Here is a 21,217-nt window from a genome sequence, read left to right as displayed (position 1 = left end):
ATAAACTAACAAACATATGTATACACAGATGTGTGGGAGTTGTTTTTCTCTAGTCTATTGTCATTCAGCAGAAAGTAACATTTGATACAGATGATTTTTACCCGTTTTGCTTGGACTTGAATGGTCAAAGAACTGTTTTTGACTCTGCGGTCAGAGTACTGTTTGTTCGTTGGAGTTCAAATCGATGGAGAAGCTGTGTGTATGTCAGTGAGTGAGTGTAAAAGGTTAAGGTTTGACGTGTGTGTGTGTGTGTGTGTGTGTGTGTGTGCGTGCGTGTGCGTGCGTGTGTGTGTGTGTGTGTGTGTGTGCATAAATGTAAGGGACATCAGTCACCATTCATTCTCTTTTTTGAACCTAATCAGAATGAGATTATTGTTCTCGGTTTATCTGCTTCATCTTGTGGCAGTGGAAGCACAGGAAACACAAGGTAAGGTTTATAATAATATCCTCAGTGATGCCTAAGTGTTGAATAAGGTTAAATGTTAATATCTTATTTTTTGGATTATAAATCGCTCCGGAGTATACGCCGCACCGGCCGAAAATGCATAATAAAGAAGGAAAAAAACATATATATGTCGCAATGGAGTATAAGTCACATTTTTGGGGGAATATATTTGATAAAATCCAACACCAAGAATAGACATTTGAAAGGCAATTTAAAATAAATAAAGAATAGTGAACAACAGGCTGAATAAGTGTACGTTATATGAGGCATAAATAACCAATTGAGAAGGTGTCTGGTATGTTGACGTAACATATTATGGTAACAGTCATTCAAATAACTACAACATGTAGAACATGCTATCAAACGTACTCCCTAATCGATAAATCTGATGAAATCTTCTTCCTCGATGTCGCTTCTAAACAAGGTATGTACCGCTCCCTCTTGTCGTTTTCTGCTGCATATTTCACTACGTCCAGTTTGTAATCTGCAGTACATGATTTCCTTTTCGGTGCCATTTTTGTTCAGGCCTTCTCAGTTTTTATAAGTTACCTCCAACGATGAAATGATCCATTTTAATAGCTACAACAGTAGCATATAGCATATAGCAGTTAGCATTCCATGACCCACAATGCACTTCTGCCATGACCCTCCCCCGCCGAATTCTTATTGGTTGAGGTGTGTGTGACGATTGCTGACATTTTCTTCGTCTCTTCCGCGAATGAGATAAATAATATTTTTTGATATTTTAAGGTAATGTGTTAATAATTTCACACATAAGTCGCTTCGGAGTATATGTCGCACCCCTGGCCAAACTATGAAAAAAACTGCGACTTATAGTCCGAAAAATACGGTATGTTGGAATTATAATAAGTCAGTAAAATATAGAGTGGTAGAGGCCAAATTGTTTTTGATTGTAAGTACAATCAGTATCTACTCAATGAGTTTGGAGACATTCTTCAGCAAGTGGGAGTAACCCGAGCTGCCAAACCTTGCACTTTCAGCGTAAACGTCACACAATTTTAACCTTTCTAACACAACACGCCAACCTTGAGGGTTGAGTTTTTCCTTGTCCTTATGTGGGATCTGAACCAAGGATTTTGTTGTGGCTTGTGCAGCCCTTTGAGACACTTTTGATTTAGGGCTATATAAATAAACATTGATTGACATTTCTCACACTTATATTTCCCCATTCACAACTCTATATAAGCGTCATATAGTGGTACGCTGGCTCATAGATAAACACATGCACCACCATCCAACATGGATGTTAAATTAAACTTAAAGTTAGAGTAGCAATGATTGTCTGACACACACACACTAGGTGTGGCGAAATTATTCTCTGCATTTGACCAATCACTCTATGTTGTTTATTCAATCAATCAATCAATCAACCAATCAATCAATCAATCAACCAATCAATCAATCAATCAATCAATCAATCAATCAATCAATCAATCAATCAATCAATCAATCAATCAACCAATCAATCAATCCATTAATCAATCAATCAATCAATCAATGAATGTTTATTCATATAACCCTAAATCACAAGTGTCTCAAAGGGCTGCACAAGTCACAACGACATCCGCGGTACAGAGCCCACATCAGGGCAAGGAAAAACTCACCCCAGTGGAACATCGATGTTAATGACTATGACTATGAGAAACCCAGGGGAGACCAAAAGCAATGGACGTCGAGTGGGTCTAACATAATATTGTGAAAGTCCAGTCCATAGTGGATCTTACATAATAGTGGGAGTAAAGTCCATAGTGGGGCCAGCAGGAGACCATCCCAAGCGAAGACGGTTCAGCAGCGCAGAGATGTCCCCAACCGTTCCCGACTCTGGACAGCCAGCACTTCATCCATGTCCAGCGGACCTGTGCCCCCCCCCCCTTCCCCCCCCCCCCCTCCACAAGGGAGAGGGGGGCAGAGGAGAAAAGAAAAGAAACGGCAGATCAACTTTTCTAAAAAGGGGGTCTATTTAAAGGGGAACATTATCACAATTTCAGAAGGGTTAAAACCAGTAAAAATCAGTTCCCAGTGGCTTATTTTATTTTTCGAATTTTTTTTCAAAATGTTACCCATCACGCTATATCCCGAAAAACTGCTCATTTTCACCATCCCTATATCCACCCGTCCATTTTCCTGTGACGTCACTGCGTGATGCCAATACAAACAAACATGGTGGATAGAACAGAAAGATATAGCGACATTAGATCGGATTCAGACTTGGATTTCAGCGGCTTAAACGATTCAACAGATTACGCATGTATTGAAACGGATGGTTGGAGTGTGGAGGCAGATAGCAAAAACGAAATTGAAGAAGAAACTGAAGCTATTGAGCCATATCACGACCGACAACGGCAACGAGGATAAATTTGGCGATCGCCTTCCAACCATCAATTGCATCTTTTGACAACTGGTGCAACTTGAATCCATCGATTGGTATGTGTTTGTTTGGCATTAAATGTGGTTGGAGGGAAAGGCTGGATGCAAATATAGCTACAAATGATAAATGGGTTGTACTTGTATAGCGCTTTTCTACCTTCAAGGTACTCAAAGCGCTTTGACACTACTTCCACATTTACCCATTCACACACACATTCACACACTGATGGAGGGAGTTGCCATGCAAGGCGCTAACCAGCACCCATCAGGAGCAAGGGTGAAGTGTCTCGCTCAGGACACAACGGATGTGACGAGGTTGGTACTGGGTGGGGATTGAACCAGGAACCCTCGGGTTGCGCACGGCCACTCTCCCACTGCGCCACGTTGTCCCCATAATGATGCAATATCTACATACAGCTAGCCTAAATAGTATGTTAGCATCGATTAGCTTGCAGTCATGCCGTGCGCAAATATTTCTGATTAGCACATATGTCAATAACATCAACAAAACTCACCTTTGTGATTTCGTTGACTTTATCGTTGGAAATGCATCTGCTTTGAGTGTCGCAGGATATCCACATATCTCCGTCGTGGCATCGCTATCGTCGGTAGCGATGCTATGACAGAACAGAACAAACGAGGGACTTTTGCATCTTTTGACCAATGGTGAAACTTGAATCTGTCGATTGGTATGTGTTTGTTTGGCATTAAATGTGGGTGGAGGGAAAGGCTGGATGCAAATATAGCTACAAATGAGGCATAATGATGCAAAATGTACATACAGCTAGCCTTAATAGCATGTTAACATTGATTAGCATGCCGTGACCATTGATATGTCTGATTAGCACACTCCACAGAAGTCAACTTGAATCCGTCTCTGTTCGTGTTGTTACACCCTCCGACAACACACTTACGAGGCATGATGTCTCCAAGGTACGGAAAACAGTCAAAAAAACGGAAAATAACAGAGCTGATTTGACTTGGTGTGTGTAATGTTTTTGAGAAAATGGCGGGTCGCTTCCTGTTGTGACGTCACGGGTGAAAGGTCATTGCTCCGACAGCAAATTCACCTTGGCTGCGCCTAGAAATTCTGTCCATAAAAGTTATGAACAGAATCGGTGACAAAGGACAGCCTTGGCGGAGTCCAACCCTCACTGGAAACGTGTCCGACTTACTGCCAGCAATGCGGACCAAACTCTGGCACTGATCGTACAGGGAGCGGACTGCCACAATAAGACAGTCCGGTACCCCATACTCTCTGAGCACTCCCCACAGGACTTCCCGAGGGACACGGTCGAATGCCTTCTCCAAGTCCACAAAGCACATGTGGACTGGTTGGGCAAACTCCCATGCACCCTCAAGAACCCTGCCGAGAGTATAGAGCTGGTCCACAGTTCCACGACCAGGACGTGATATAGTGATATAGTGATATAGCATGTGATATAACTGACCTCGTGTGTGTGTGTGTGTGTGTGTGTGTGTATGTGTGTGTGTGTGTGTGTGTGTGTGTGTGTGCGTCCTTAGGGCCATTTACTAAGATCCAAATAACAGGCGCTAAACAATATGTGCAAACTAAAATTGTGGACTAAGACATGTGCAGTTGAAAAGTGGTGCAGACCGCCTGGTTTAAATGAAGTTCTTGTGAGTAATACTGACATTATGTGCCCTCTGCATTCATGTTATTGTGCTGTCCAACCTGGGAGCGATGTTGTTGAACTAGAACTGTGGTTTTCAAATGGGGGTACTTGAAGGTATGCCAAGGGGTACGTGAGATTTTTTTTTTAATATTCTAAAAATAGCAACAACTCAAAAATCCTTTATAAATATATTTATTGAATGATACTTCAACAAAATATGAATGTAAGTTCATAAACTGTGAAAAGAAATACAACAATGCAATATTCAGTGTAGACGGCTCGATTTTTTGTGGACATGTTCCATAAATATTGATGTTAAAGATTTCTTTTTTTGTGAAGAAATGTTTAGAATTGTCAAACTGCGACTTGGATTAGGGTTGTTTCTTCGATGCGGAGAATGTTTGGAACGAGCCAGATGTGGACGTGAGTACATGTTTAATTTATTTAATAAACAACCAAACTACAAAAAAGCAAACCAAAGACACGCCCAATGGCGGATAATAAACTAGGCTAATCAAAACAAAACTAGCACAATGACATGACTAAAGTGTGCACTGTGGCATAAAAAAACAATACTTGCACTGAGGCATAAATACAAAACTTACTGTGACCAAAACAAGGGGCATGGGTGGCAAGGTGTTCGAGGGCATGAAGGAAGTGAAGCATGGGTAGGCGTGAAGATGCCAGGACGAAGACATAAAAAGAATGACTTAAATAGCAGCTGTGATGATTAGTGAAAACAGGTGTGAGGCCAGGGACAGGGACGTGACTAGGAGACCAGGTGATACTAATGGGTAACTATGGTAACAAAACAAACCAGGAAGTGCAATATGCAAGAACTGAATGTCCAAAAAAGCAAAACATAACATGACCAAACATAACAAAAACACAATAAAATCCACAGGCGTGACAATAATTAAATTCATGAATCCAGATGGATCTCTATTACAATCCCCAAAGAGGGCACTTTAAGTTGAAGATTACTTTTATGTGTAGAAATCTTTATTTATAATTGAATCACTTGTTTATTTTTCAACAACTTTTTAGTTATTTTTATATCTTTCTTTCCAAATAGTTCAAGAAAGACCACTACAATTGAGCAATATTTTGCACTGTTTTAAAATTTAATAAATCAGAAACTGATGACATAGTGCTGTATTTTACTTCTTTATCTCTTTTTTTCAACCAAAAATGCTTTGCTCTGATTACGGGGTACTTGAATTAAAAAAATGTTCACTGAAAAAAGGTTGAGAACCACTGAACTAGAACAAGGGGTCGGCAACCCAAAATGTCGAAAGAGCGATATTGGACCAAAAATACAACAACAAAAATCTGTCTGAAGCCGCAAAAAATATTAAAGTCTTATAATGAAGACAACACATGATATAGGTGTCTATATTAGCTATTTTAGTCCACTATCAAAATCACTATGTGTTGCAGGTTGACGCAAATCTTTGTTGACAGAAATGTTGAAATGTAATAATTATTCTACACATTTTTACAACATTCAAAATCATTAGTAAAATGGAGGCTTCTCAGTGGGTGAGTTAACTCCTGGAAATGACCGGCTTACAAATGCCAAAAGTATTGATGTGTGCGTCCAAGTTAAAAGGAAACGGCAGGCTGTCTTCTTCTGATGGGTTTATTGCAATCTTTGCAAGCTGGGAAATGTTTGCTGTGGTCTGGAACAATATGACACACAAATAACTATGATAAATGCAGCCAATATTACATACACACAATGTGTCATGAGACATCCAATTATAAATTGAATTAAGAGGGCTTAAAGGAAATGAAATGAGCTCAAATATGCCTACCCACAAGGCATAATGATGCAATATGTACATACCGCTAGTCTAAATAGCATGTTAGCATCGATTAGCTTGCAGTCATGCAGTGACCAAATATGATTGCTCAACACTCCACACAAGTCAATAACTTTAACAAAGCTCACGTTTGTGCATTCATGCAAAACATTAAAAGTTTGTTGGACAAAATGAGACTAAAAGGAGTGGCATAAAACTTATGGACTGGGCTCTCATTATTATGTTAAATCCATTATGGACTGGACTTTCACAATATTATGCTAGATACACTCAACGTCCATTGCACCGGGGTTTGGGTCACCCACATCTGCGGTCCTCTCCAAGGTTCCTCATTGTCATCCCACTGGGTTGAGTTTTTCCTTGCCCTGATGTGGGATGGATCGTTGTGGCTTGTGCAGCCCTTTGAGACACTTGCGATTTAGGGCTATATAAATAAACATCAATTGATTGATTGATTGATACCTTAGAATATCGGAGGAAGTTATACAAGTAAACAAACTATGGTGAGTTCAAGGACCGCCCAAAATAGTAGTACAAAACGGCGCCCGCCAAATAGTTTCTAATCACTGACGCATGTTTAATATAAACCTGTGGATTTCTAACAATTAGGGAGGTTTGTGTCATGTTTGTCCTCCTATAGAAACCATATTAAAACAAAATATATATTTTTTCCCTAATCTTTTTCCATTTTTTATAGTTTTGAAAAAGCTACTAGGGTGGCGCATGTTGCAGACCCCCGAACTACAAGCGCACATTTTTAATATGTAATACCTTTTGTGCAATACAGAATTTAAATCTAAAGACAGCAGAAACAATTTTTTAGCAAATTGACAGTGCACTGTGCAGAGAAGCGGTGAATCATGTGAATTATATTTATATGCCTGAATTATATTTATACAGCACTTTTCTCTAGTGACTCAAAGCACTTTTACATAGATAAACCCAATATCTAAGTTACATTTAAACCAGTGTGGGTGGCACTGGGAGCAGGTAAGTAAAGTGTCTGGCCCAAGGACACAACGGAAATAACTAGGATGGCGGAAGCGGGGATCAAACCTGGAACCCTCAAGTTGCTGGCACGGCCGCTCTACCATCCGAGCTATACGGCCCCATCATCACAACAGCAACGCATTCGTGCATATCGAATGACCAAATACAAGATAAAGCTTATTGAAAAATGTTCCTTTATATAGAAGATATATTATAATTCCATATTTCCTAAGTCAAAGCACAATTGTCATTTAATTTATTTTTTATATCAGAGAAGAAAACGCATCAATTGAATTTGTTTTAATCAGCCCCCTAAATCAGGTGTCAGTAACCCAAAATGTTGAAATAGCCATATTGGACCAAAAAAAAAAAAAAATCTGTCTGGATCCGCAATAAATTAAAAGCCTTATATCTACTACTATCAAAATGACTTTAAAAGACTTATGTAAGTGTTATAATGAAGGCAACACATGATGTGTCTATATTAGCCTACTATCAAAATGACATTAAAAGTCTTATGTAACTGTTAAAATGAAGGCAACACATGATGTAAGTGTCTATATTAGCCTACTATCAAAGCAAATCTTTGTTGACAGAAATGTTGCATTTCAACTTTTATTGTACACATTTTTGCAACATTGGAAATCATTAGTAAAATGGAGGCTTCTCAGAGGGTGAGAAAACTTCTGGAAAATGGCTGTCTGAAAAAGGCCAAAGGTACAGATATGTGTGTCCAAGTTTAAGGAAACGGCAAGCTGTCTTCTTCTAATGGATTTATTACAATCTTTGCAAGCTGGGTAACGTTTGCTGTGGTCCGGAACAACATGGCACACAAACAACTATCAGAAATGCAGATAATGTGTCATGACACATTCAAATATAAATGACATACACAGAGGACATAAGTAAGGGAAATTAAATGAGCTGAAATCTACCTACAAATGAGGCATAATGATTCACAATGTACATGTGTTAACCTAAATAGCATGTCAGCATCGATGAGCTTGCAGTCATGGATTGACCAAATATGCCTGATAAGCACTCCAGCAAATCAATAAAATCAACAAAGCTCACTTTTGTGCATTCACGCACAGCATAAAACATTTGGTGGACAAAATGGGACAAAGAAGGAATGGCATAAAACAAGTCTTTCTGTGGCAGCATCTGGGAGAAAGTTACACATGTAAACAAACTACGATGAGTTCAAAGATCACTGAAATTAGTAGGACAAAACGGTGCTTTCCAAATACTCTCATCAGTGAAGCATGTAGAACATAAACAGTGGGATTTCTAACAATTAGGAAGGTTTGTGTCATGTTTGTTCTCCTACAGAAAATATATCAAAACGAAAAATATATTTGCGTTCTGATAATCAGCATTTTTCTGCATATTCATGAAGACCGTCACACTAAATAGATTGCGCTAATTATTCTGCTCATTTAAGAGAAGCAATCCTCTTTTAGCGGATCAGCTTTGCTGTCAAGTTTGCACGAGTTTTAGTACAAGCAATTCTTTCGTACATCGAGCCCTTAATGTTCAATCACATTGAAATTCAAATACGATATGTGACATTTTATTATGAGCATTTCAGACAAGGTTAATTGGTTTTTGCATTTTTAGGTGGGAGCATTGACCCAGTAGTATCACTGACAAATGGCCAAATAAGAGGGGGAATTGTGTCTGTAAAAGGCACAGAGACAAAAGTAAAGCAATTCCTGGGAATCCCCTTTGCCCGCCCTCCAGTCGGTCCCCTGCGCCTGGCGGCTCCCCAAGATCCAGAGCCTTGGGATGGGGAAAGAGATGGCACACGCCAACCCCCCATGTAAGAGTGAATCACTATGAATGACCTTTTCTATGAAACTAACTACGTCTTGTTCTTTCTTAGGTGTATTCAGGATTCTGAAATGGTCGTGAATGCTTCCAAAGTCATGTCAGTACAGTACACCCCACCAGAGCTGTCAGAGGACTGCCTCTATCTGAATGTGTACACCCAAGCAGGAGTAAAAAGAGGTGACAAACTACCGGTATGTTTAAAAGTACATACATTCAATATGAATTCACTGTGTATATATATATATATATATATATATATATATATATATATATATATATATATATATATATATATATATATATATATTACATGTGTGTGTGTGTGTGTGTATATATATATACACACAGACATAAATATATACACACAATCACACACACACACATATATATATATATATATATATGTATATATATATATTTTTATATATATACATACATATATATACACATACATGTACATATATGTATATATTCATCTACATACATATTCATACATACACATTGATATATACATACAAAAAGATATACATTTACATATATATACATACACGTAGACTCATACATCACATATACATGTGTTAATAAATATGTAATAATATATATGTATATATATATATAAATATATACACATACATATATATATACACACATACATATATATGTATATATATATATATATATATATATATATATATATATATATATATATATATATATATATATATATATATATATATATATATATATATACGTTAGGTCAGAAAAAACACAAAGGCTATATCATCCCTACAAGCCTGTTTCGCAGGTTTCTCTGCTCCTCAGGGGGATATTGCACAGGTACGGGGATCCCACATCTGTGGTCTTCTCCAAGGTATCTCATTGTCCCATTTGGTTGAGTTTTTCCTTGCCCTGATGTGGGATCTGAACCGAGGATCTCGTTGTGGCTTGTGCAACCCTTTGAGACACTTGTGATTTAGGGCTATATAAATAAACATTGATTGATTGATTGATTCACCTAATCCCCTGAGGGATTAGGGGAATATATATATATATATAAATTATATATATATATATATATATATATATATATATATATATATATATATATATATATATATATATATATATATCATCCCCACAAGGTTTCCCTGCTTGTCAGGGGATTAGGGGAATCAATCAATGTTTATTTATATATATATGTATATATACAGCATATATATATATATATATATATATATATATATATATATATATATATATATATATATATATATATATACACATACATATATATATATAAATATATATATGTATATATATATATATATATACATATATATATATATATATATATGTATATATATATATACATGTATATATACACACACACACACACACACATACATATATATATATATATATATATATATATATATATATATATATATATATATATATATATACACACACATAAATACGTGTGAACGAGGAATTGAGGACATTGGTGTGTTGCTAAAAGTTTGTATTTGCATTACCCAGAAGGCTCAGCATTGTAGACAGGAACAAGAAGTAGGTCTGAACTATGAGCGTTTGAACAATAAAGGGTTGATATATTGTTACATGTCGCTGCTCTTCCATCTACACAAGAAACAAACATTAGTTTTGATGAGAAAATTGATGTGCACGTTTAAACACAAGCTCAGAGACACATTTAATTGATGCTGGTTGGCCAAAATGTGGGGGGAAATGGTGGGAAGGTTACAAAACTACAAAACTACCCATAATTTGTCGGGATTGATTAAATTAGCGTGAATTAGGACAATCGGAACATCGCAAATTCCTGCAGAGACTGTTAGTCTGTACACCAGTTGGGCAAGTTGGCACAGTCTCTGCACGGAAGAGCAGACCTGCCAACATGATCACGTTCTTCCAGCATTTCACCCTTAAAAACGCTTGTCGGCTTTACTGCTGCAGGTATGCATTTTGTTGCTTTTCTACAATGTCTCGCTGGTCCACATGCAGACATTCTAGTCTCGTGTGACGGGGCTCTCTGAATGAATCAAACCCGCAAAAGGTAAAGGTGTGATTGATCATCTTGTACCGTGCTTGCTTGGGCAACACAGTGGAAGAGGGGTTAGTGCATGTGCCTCACAATACGAAGGTCCTGCAGTCCTGGGTTCAATCCCAGGCTCGGGATCTTTCTGTGGGGAGTTTGCATGTTCTCCCCGTGAATGCGTGGGTTCCTTCCGGGTACTCCGGCTTCCTCCCACCTCCAAAGACATGCACCTGGGGATAGGTTGATTGGCAACACTAAATTGGCCCTAGTGTGTGAATGTGAGTGTGAATGTTGTCTGTCTATCTGTGTTGGCTCTGCGGTGAGGTGGCGACTTGTCCAGGGTGTAAACCACCTTCCGCCGGGATACAGCTGGGATAGGCTCCAGCGCCCCCCGTGACCCTAAAAAGGGACAAACGGTAGAAAATGGATGGATGGATGGATGATTAGCTTGTAAAACATGTCCTGTGTACGACTCATTCAGAGAGCTGCCATCTCAGACTTTGGGTCAACATTTGCAGAAAAATTAGTGTCAATTAGTTCCAACTGCAATAACACTCCCATTCTCTCTTTAATGACCATGGATTGCTCGCAAAAAAGGCAGCTAACAAGTGAAATATTCGACTAGAGCTATGGCTTTTCACTAATTTAACGTCACGTTGTGCACGTAACCCTTACAAACAGCTCTAAAAGCAGAGGTCTTCAACAGGGGTCCACTTCTCCCAGGGCTTCGCAGAGGTACTGAAGGGGGGCTGTAAATTAAAAAACTATATTGTGGAGGGGGGCGTGGCCTGCAGGCCTGCCGCAAAAAGGGGTGTTGCCAGGACCGGCAACGACAAGTGCGTAGATGGCCCAGGTGGACCTTGTTATCTAATCACCTGTCGCCTTTATTAGCAGCAACCGTGATGAGACGAGTAGTTGGAGTTGGAGGTGCTGCTGGACAGACGCAGACAAGACTTGATGCTGGGAAGCAAAAAGCTCGCACCTTCAGAACAAAATAAAACAGTGTTATACCCTGAATTCGTGGAAGTGTGTGGTGGTCGGAAAAACCCACTAGAGGGCAACCTCTACATATATGTTGCTATATTTGCTCCCACAATTTATCCTCAAATGTAAATATCTTTAAATACACATGAACATTGAGCCAACACACTGTCATGAATGTGAATAAATAATTTGTAACATGAATAATAATTATATTATCTGTGTTAGCATTTAACATAGCTAGCGATTAGCGCTCTAGTTGCAAGCTCATAATTAGCACACTAGTTGTCATCTAGCGATTGGCACTTTAGTTGTGAGCTAACGATTATCATGGTAGTTGTCAGCTAGCAATCAGCATACTAGTTGACAGCTAGCGATTAACATGTTAGTTGTCAGCTAGTGATTAGCAATCTTCTAGTTGCTAGCCATTGATTAGCACACTAGTTTTCAGGTAGCGATTAACGCCCCAGTTGTCGCCTAAAAATTTCCGCGTTATTTGTCAGCTAGCAGTCAATGCTCTAGTTTTCAGCTAGTGATTAGCAACCTAGTAACCACCTCGCGATTAAAACACTAGTGGCCAGCTAGCGATTAACACACCAGTTGCCAGTTATTGCCAGTCAATGCTCTAGTTGCCAGCTAGTGATTAACACAACTAGTTGCCAGCAAGCGATTAGCCTGCTAGTTGCCAGCTAGCGATTAGCGTGTTAGTTGTCAGCCAGCGATTAGCCTACTGGTTGCCAGCTAACTGTTATCATACTAGTTGACAGCTAGCGATTAGCGTGTTAGTTATCAGCTAGGGATTAGTGTTCTTTTAGTTGCCAAACATTGATTAGCACACTAGTTTTCAGCTAGCGAATAACGCCCTAGTTGTTGCCTAACAATTACTGCGTTATTTGCCAGCTAGCAGTCAATGCTCTAGTTACCAGCCAGTGATTAGCACACTAGTTGCCAGCCAGCGATTATCCTGCTAGTTGCCAGCTAACGGTTATTGTACTAGTTGACAGCCGGAAATTAACGTGTTAGTTATCAGCTAGTGATTAGTGTTCTTCTAGTTGCCAGGCATTGATTAGCATACTAGTTTTCAGCTAGCAATTAACGCCCTAGTTGTCGCCTAACAATTGTCATGATAGTTGCCAGCTAGCAGTCAATGCTCTAGTTGCCAGCTAGTGATTAGCACAGTAGTTGCCAGCTAGCAATTAACGTACCGGTTGCCAGTTATTGTTTAGCATGTTTGTAACTTGCAAATAGCAATTAGCTGACTAGTTGCCAGCCAGCTATTAGCCTGCTAGTTGCCAGCTAGCATTTATCATATTAGTTGACAGCTAGCTATTAGCGTGTTAGTTGTCAGCTGGTGATTAGCGTTCTTCTAGTTGCCAGCCATTGATTAGCACACAAGTTTTCAGCTAGCAACTAACACCCTAGTTATCGCTTAGCAGTTGTTGCATAAGTTGGCAGCTAGCAGTCAATGCTCTAGTTGCCAGATAGTGATTAGCACACTAGTAGCCAGCTAGCAATTAACGTACCAGATGCCAGTTATTGTTTAGCATTTTAGTAACTTGCCAACTAGTAATTAGCGGACTAGTTGCCAAACAGCGATTAGCCTGTTAGTTGACAAGTAGCGATTAGCTAGTTAGCTGTCAGCTAGTGATTGGCGTTCTTCTATTTGCAAGTCATTGATTAGCACACTAGTTTTCAGCCAGCGAATAACACTCATTTGTCGCCAAACAGTTGTCACGTTAGTTGCTAGTTAGCAGTCAATGCACTAGTTGCCAGCTGGTGATTAGCACACTATTTGGCAGCTAGCGATTAACGTACCAGTTGCCAGTTATTGTTTAGCATGTTAGTAACTTGCCAACTAGTAATTAGCGCACTTGTTGCCAGCCAGCGATTAGCCTGCAAGTTGCCAGCTAGCGGTTGTCGTACTAGTTGACAGCCAGCAATAAACGTGTTAGTTGCCAGTTAGTGATTAGCACACTAGTTGCCAGATATTGTTTAGCATGTTAGTGACTTGCTAACTAGTAATTATCGCACCAGTTGCCAGCCAGTGATTAGCCTGCTAGTTGCCAGCTAGCGGTTATCATAATAGTTGACAACTACCGATTAGCGTGTTAGATGTCAGCTAATGATTAGTGTTCTTATAGTTACCAGCCATTGATTAGCGCACGAGTTGTGAGCTAGTGATTAACACCCTAATTGTCGCCTAACAGTTGTCGCGTTAGTTGCCAGCTAGCAGTCAATGCTCTGGTGATTAGCACGCTAACTGGCTACTAGCATGTTACTAACTTGCTAAGTAATAATTATTGCACCAGTTGCCAGCCAGCGATTAGTACTCTAATAGCCAGCTGGCGATTAACATACCAGTTGCCAGTTATTGTTTCGCATGTTAGTAACTTGCCAACTAGTAATTAGCACACTAGTTTACAGCTTGTGATTAGCACACTAGTAGCCAGCTAGCTGTTAACATACTAGTTGCCAATTATTGTTTAGCATGTTAATAACTTGCCAACTAGTAATTTGCGCACTAGTTTCCAGCTAGTGATTAGCACACTAGTAGCCAGCTAGCGATTAACATACCAGTTGTGAATTATTCTTTCGCACATTAGTAACTTGCCAACTAGTAATTAGCGCACTAGTTGCCAGCTAGTGATTAGCACACTAGTAGCCAGCTAGCGATTAATGTACCAGTTGCCTGTTATTGTTTAGCATGTTAGTAACTTGCCAACTAGTAATAAGCGCACTAGTTGCCAGCTAGTGATTAGCACGGTAGTAGCCAGCTAGCGATTAACGCACCAGTTACCAGTTATTCTTTCGCATGTTAGTAACTTTCCAACTAGTAATTAGTGCAGTAGTTTCCATCTAGTGATTAGCACACTAGCAGCCAGCTAGCGATTAACGTACCAGTTACCAGGTATTGTTTAGCATGTTAGTAACTTTCCAACTAGCAATTAGTGCAGTAGTTTCCAGCTAGTGATTAGCATACTAGTAGCCAGCTAGCGATTAACGTACCAGTTGCCAGTTATTGTTCAGCATGTTAGTAACTTGCCAACTAGTAATTAGCGCACTAGTTGCCAGCTAGCGATTAGCACGGTAGTTGCCAGCTAGCTATGAACAGACACAACACTGTTATTATTTGAATATTGTTTGTATTACACAATAACAAGGTACCTTCCAGACTGGTTTAATGTAAAATAAGGTCATCATTTCATATATAAGTCAGTTTGGGGGTCCTTGGTCTAAAAAATGCTGAAGACCCGGGTCTAAACTAAGGCCCAGGGGCATACTGAGAGAGGCGGCTTGTTTTGTATTGGCTTGCAGCACAGTGTAGAAATTAAATGTAACAAAAATATATTTTTTTAAATCTAAAAGACAAATAGGGAAAATGTCTACTTTAGAGGCTTATTTTATTCTTACTTTCCAGCTGATGAGCGTTCACTGTAGTTTTGACACCTTGCCTTGTTAAAATGTCTCCTCTGTGCTCTGTGTTGGTCAGGTAATGGTGTGGCTCCATGGAGGAGGTTTGGCAATAGGTGCTGCTTCTCAGTATGATGGAGCTCCATTGGCTGCATATGAAAATATAGTGGTCGTTATCGTTCAATTTCGCCTTGGCATTCTTGGATTCCTGGGGTAAGTAACCATATTGCTTGCCTTATTTGTTCAATAATGGGACTTCCCACAACATCACTAACAAAATGTGCTGCATTCATTATTCCCCATCCCCAGCATTTTTATTTGACAATATGTCATATTGCCAAATGATAAAGATGAGGTATAAAATACGTATATAATGTTGAACATTGTGCTCTTCACATCTTAGAACTACAAAACCCAAAACGAGTGAAGTTGACATGTTGTGTAAATGGTAAATAAAAACAGAAAACAATGATTTGCAAATCCTTTTCAACCTATATTCCATTGAATAGACTGCAAAGACAAGATACTTAACGTTCCAACTGGAAAACTTAATTTTTTGCAAATATTAGCTCATTTGGAATTTGATGCCTGCAACGTGTTTTAAAAAAAGCTGGCACAGGTGGCAAAGAAGACTGAGAAAGTTGAGGAATGCCCATCAAACACTTATTTGGAATATCCCACAGGTGAACAGACTGATTGGGAACATGTGGGTGCAATGATTGGGTATAAAAGCAGCTTCCATGAAAGCAAGGAACAAACTTTGTGAACAAATGCGTGAGCAAGCAGTTTAAGAACAATATTTCTCAACAAACTATTGCTAGGAATTTAGGGATTTCATCATCTATAGTCCGTAATACCATCAAAAGGTTCAGAGAATCTGGAGAAATCACTGCAAGTAAGTGATGATATTACGAACCTTCGATCCCTCAGGCGGTACTGCACCAAAAATCAACATCAGTATGTAAAGGATATCACCACGTGGGCTCAGGAACACTTCAGAAAACCACTGTCAGTGAAGTGAAGTGAAATATATTTATATAGCGCTTTTTCTCTAGTGACTCAAAGTGCTTTACATAGTGAAACCCAATATCCAAGTTACATTTAAACCAGTGTGGGTGGCACTGGGAGCAGGTGGGTAAAGTGTCTTGCCCAAGGACACAACAGCAGTGACAAAGATGGCGGAAGCGGGTTTCGAACCTGCAACCCTCAAGTTGCTGGCACGGCCGCTCTACCAACCGAGCTACACCGCACTTACAGTTTGTTGCTACATCTGTAAGTACAAATTAAAATTTCATCAACAACACCCAGAAACTCCGCCGGCTTTACTGGGCCTGAGCTCCTCTAAAATGGACTGATGCGAAGTGAAAAAGTGGTCTGTGGTCTGACGAGTCAACATTTCAAATTCTTTTTGGAAACTCTGGTAGTCATGACCTCCCTCCGGAACAAAGAGGAAAAGAACCATACGGATTGTTATAGGCGCAAAGTTTATAAGCCAGCATCCGTGATGGTATGGGGGTGTATTAGTGCCCAAGGCATGGGTAACTTACACATCTGTGAAGGCACATTAATGCTGAAAGGTACACACAGGTTTTGGAGCAACATATGTTGCTATTCAAACAACGTAATCATGGACGCCCCTGCTTATTTCAGCAAGACAATGCCAAGCCACTTATTACAACAGCGTGGCTTCCTAGTAAAAGAATGCGGGTACTAGACTGGCCTGCCTGTAGTCCAGACCTGTCTCCAAATTAAAATGTGTGGCGCATTATGAAGCATAAAAGACCACAAAGCAAGAATGGGAAAGAATTCCACCTGAAAAACTTAAAAAATGGGTCTCCTCAGTTCCCAAACATATACTGGGTGTTGTTAAAAGGAAAAGCCATGTAACACAGTGGTAAAAATGCTTTGTGACAACTTTTTTGCAACGTGTTGCTGCCATTAAATTCTAAGTTAATGATTATTTGCAAAAACAATGAAGTTTCTCAGTTCGATCAATAAATATCTTGTTTATTCAATTGAATATAAGTTGAAAAGGATTTGCAAATCATTGTATTCTGTTTTTATTTACCATTTACACAATGTGCCCACTTCACTGGTTTTGAGTTTTGTGTGTCCAATGAACAAAGTCGTCCTGATTATATGTTGGTGAACTATCGGGCGAGTGTTACCAAACATGGTTGTTGCAGAAATTCACATTACATTTCAAGAAGCAAAAGCAAAATCAATAGCATCCAAAAATGTCCTATTCTAAAGCACCGGTGACGAACATCTTCGAGGAAACTGGGGATTCTTGGATCAGCTGGCAGCTCTAAAGTGGGTGCAGGAAAACATAGAGGCCTTTGGCGGCAACCCTCAGGCTGTCACCATCGCCGGAGAATCTGCAGGAGGCATCAGTGCGTCAATACTGGTAAACAAAAACAAACACTGCCACAGAAAAACATATACACCCTTGTTTTGTTTGATAATTAAAGCTGCTGGATGTCACTTTTTCCAAATGACATTTTTTTTAAAACCACAGATATAAAACCACCAATAACTAGCATATGTTGCCCATAGTGGTTTAAGAGAACTATTTACCAGTTCAATGTATGTATTAATCACAATTAACAGTTAAACCTTGGAAAAGGTAGAATGACATAAAATAGGCGTTCATGGCTGTCAACCACGGCTGTCTCGCGATGACGTGCATGCATACACTTTTCTGAACACTGCTTTTAAAAATGTTGTAATTCTCTTGCATGTTTGTCGTAGGGTTGTACGGTATACCGGTATTAGTATAGTACCCCGATACTATACCGCCTCCAAAAAGTAACCCCCCGACGCCGTTACGTCGTTCAATGCTGGTTCACAAGCAGACGAGCATGTTCGGCAGCGCACAATCACAGAGTACTTACAAGCAGACACCGTGTGTAAACCGAAAAGGCAGAACAAAAGCATTTTTGCTTAAACACTAAATATAAAGGTGAAGTTATAACACTGAAACGCCCTCGGGAAGAGGTGCTTTAAGACATGATATTACGGACCTTCGATCCCTCAGGTGGTACTGCATCAAAAACGGACATCGGTGTGTGAAGGATATCACCACATGGACTCAGGAACACTGAAAAAATCACTGTCAGTAACTACAGTTCATCGCTACATCTGTAAGTGCAAGTTAAAACTCTACTTTGCAAAGCGAAATCCATTTATCAACAACACCCAGAAACGCTGCCGGCTTTGCTGGGCCCGAGCTCATCTAAGATGGACTGATGCAAAGTGGAAAAGCGTTCTGTGATCTGATGAGTGCACATTTCAAATTGTTTTTGGAAATTATGGACGCCGTGTCGTCCGGAACAAAGAGGAAAAGAACCATCCGGATTGTTATAGGCGCAAAGTTTATAAGCCAGCATCTGTGATGGTATGGGGGTTTATTAGTGCCCAAGGCATGGGTAACATACACATCTGTGAAGGCACCGTTAATGCTGAAAGGTACATACAGGTTTTGGAGCAACATATGTGGTCATCCAAGCAACGTTATCATGGACGCCCCTGCTTATTTCAGCAAGACAATGCCAAGCCACATGTTAAAACAGCGTGGCTTCATAGTAAAAGAGTGCGGGTACTAGACTGGCCTGTCTGTAGTCCAGACCTGTCTCCCATTGAAAATATGTGGCGCATTATGAAGCCTAAAATACCACAAGAGAGACCCCGGACTGTTGGACAACTTAAGCTGTACATCAGGCAGGAATGGGAAAAATTCAACTTGAAAAGCTTAAAAAATTGGTCTTTTCAGTTCCCAAATGTTTACTGAGTGTTGTTAAAAGGAAAGGCCATGTAAGACAGTGATAAAAATGCCCCTGTGCCAACTTTTTAGCAATGTGTTGCTGCCATTTATTTCAAAGTTAATGACAATTTGCAAAAAAAAATTAAGTTCCTCAGTTCGAACATCAAATATCTTGTCTTTGCAGTCTATTCAATTGAATAAAAGTTGAAAAGGATTTGCAAATCATTGTATTCTGTTTTTATTTACCATTTACACAACGTGCCAACTTCACTGGTTTTGGGTTTTGTATTTTAGGTTCATTTAACACTGCAAATAAAATTCTGAATAACTTCTCGCCCTTTGCCCTGCAGCATCTTTTTATCTGGCTCCGTATCGATGCAGCAGGTTTAACTAATGTTTACCTAATTCTATATAATTTTTGGGAAGTTTATTTTCGACTGTGTCCAGAAAAAAATAGGGTGACATTTCTTTTCAAGATATACATTATATTCAAACAGTGTCAATTTTCAAAAGATACATTATGAAACTTTTGGAGACGGCGAGGCGTGGTTTCATATACAATCTAAAAGGAACGCCTCCACATACGAACCGGAAACTCAGAAAGTGGGTTATAAATATGACTGTGGCGCAAAATGTATGTAAAATTTACACCAAACATATCCCAATACATAGTATCTAGACCAGTGGTTCTCAGACTTGTTTTCACCAAGTACCACCTCAGAAAACACTTGGCTCCCCAAGTAACACCATAATGACCCACATTAAAATACAGTAGCGTAGTAGGCCTGTGAATTCATTGAAAACAAGGCATTGGTTCTATTATATAAGTATATCTAATGTTTTTGGCCACTGTAACATTACACACAGTTTGAATATAGGACAATAAAACACTAATCACCTCATTGATTCTTTAGTGTACAACTAGATGAAGCTTGAGTACCACAGTTTGAGAACCACTGATCTAGACCACACGGAAGTGTTTTTAATGCAAATTAAAATCATCATAGGTCCCTTCAGTAAAAAAAAAAAAAAAAGAGCAACAGTAATGTCATCCATAATGCAGCACTTTAATAAATTATTGACCTTATTTCCCCAGACTCTGTCTCCACAAGCTCAAGGATTGTTTCACAGGGCAATATTTCAAAGCGGAGTTGCAATGGTTGGAGCCTACACCAGCAGACCTTCATTGGGTCTTGTCAAGGTATTGTAACTTGTTCTTTGTGACGTCAGTTCATAAGGACTTAGTTAGTGTGGGGTGTAAGGTGTAAATCAGGGCGGGTTAAAACATACGGCCCGTGGGCCGGATCAGGCCCGCAAACCGGTTTTATCTGGCTCGCGGGATGAGCTTGCCAAGTATAAAAATGAGTCAAAATTTTTGAACGAAAGACAGTGCTGTTCTACATGTGTCCACTAGATATTGCAATAGCAATTCTTTGTATCCTTGTAGATGATGTTACATATGTAAAATAAATAAACCACAGGGTGTTCGTGCACCAGTCGAGTAAAATGAACATGTTGAAGAGGTTTGTTTAGACTACTGACGTGTAGTTATAAATGGTTGATTTGTACAAGCTAGTAAGGTAAAGTGTTGTACCTGACAAGTTTCGGCTACCTTGCTTCTGCAGCCTTCATCAGAGGTGTCACGTGATGTTAGCGTGACGTTTTCAAGTGCTTCCTTACAGTACATCTTGAAACAGCCACACCACAATTACTCAGAGAGTCCTGTATTTCAGCTGAAGTTGTTTGTGGATTTTTCTTTGCATCTCGAACAATTTTCCTGGCAGTTTGTGGCGGAAATCTTTGCAGGTCTACCTGAATCCCTCATTTTCCGCCTCTTAATCAGCATTTGAACACAGCTGGTTGGCATTCTCAATTCCTTGGATATCT

The 21,217-nt window shown here is 39.4% G+C and overlaps 1 protein-coding gene across 1 annotated transcript in view; it reads left to right on the top strand.

Moving 5' to 3' along the window:
• The first annotated feature begins 297 nt into the window (after positions 1-297).
• The window catches only part of LOC133563291 (carboxylesterase 5A-like), a 41,274-nt gene continuing 20,354 nt past the window's right edge, over positions 298-21,217 (top strand). The window contains exons 1-6 of the mRNA XM_061917348.1: positions 298-427; positions 8,907-9,108; positions 9,172-9,310; positions 15,647-15,780; positions 17,821-17,974; positions 20,427-20,531. Coding sequence (XP_061773332.1) covers positions 364-427; positions 8,907-9,108; positions 9,172-9,310; positions 15,647-15,780; positions 17,821-17,974; positions 20,427-20,531 — 798 coding nt within the window. The 5' untranslated portion in view covers positions 298-363. The remainder of the gene's footprint in view (positions 428-8,906; positions 9,109-9,171; positions 9,311-15,646; positions 15,781-17,820; positions 17,975-20,426; positions 20,532-21,217) is intronic.

This window comes from Nerophis ophidion, linkage group LG12 (assembly GCF_033978795.1).
Source record: "Nerophis ophidion isolate RoL-2023_Sa linkage group LG12, RoL_Noph_v1.0, whole genome shotgun sequence".
NCBI lineage: Eukaryota > Metazoa > Chordata > Actinopteri > Syngnathiformes > Syngnathidae > Nerophis > Nerophis ophidion.
The sequence above is the reverse complement of the archived record's forward strand: the minus strand, read 5'-3'. Positions and strand labels throughout refer to the sequence as shown.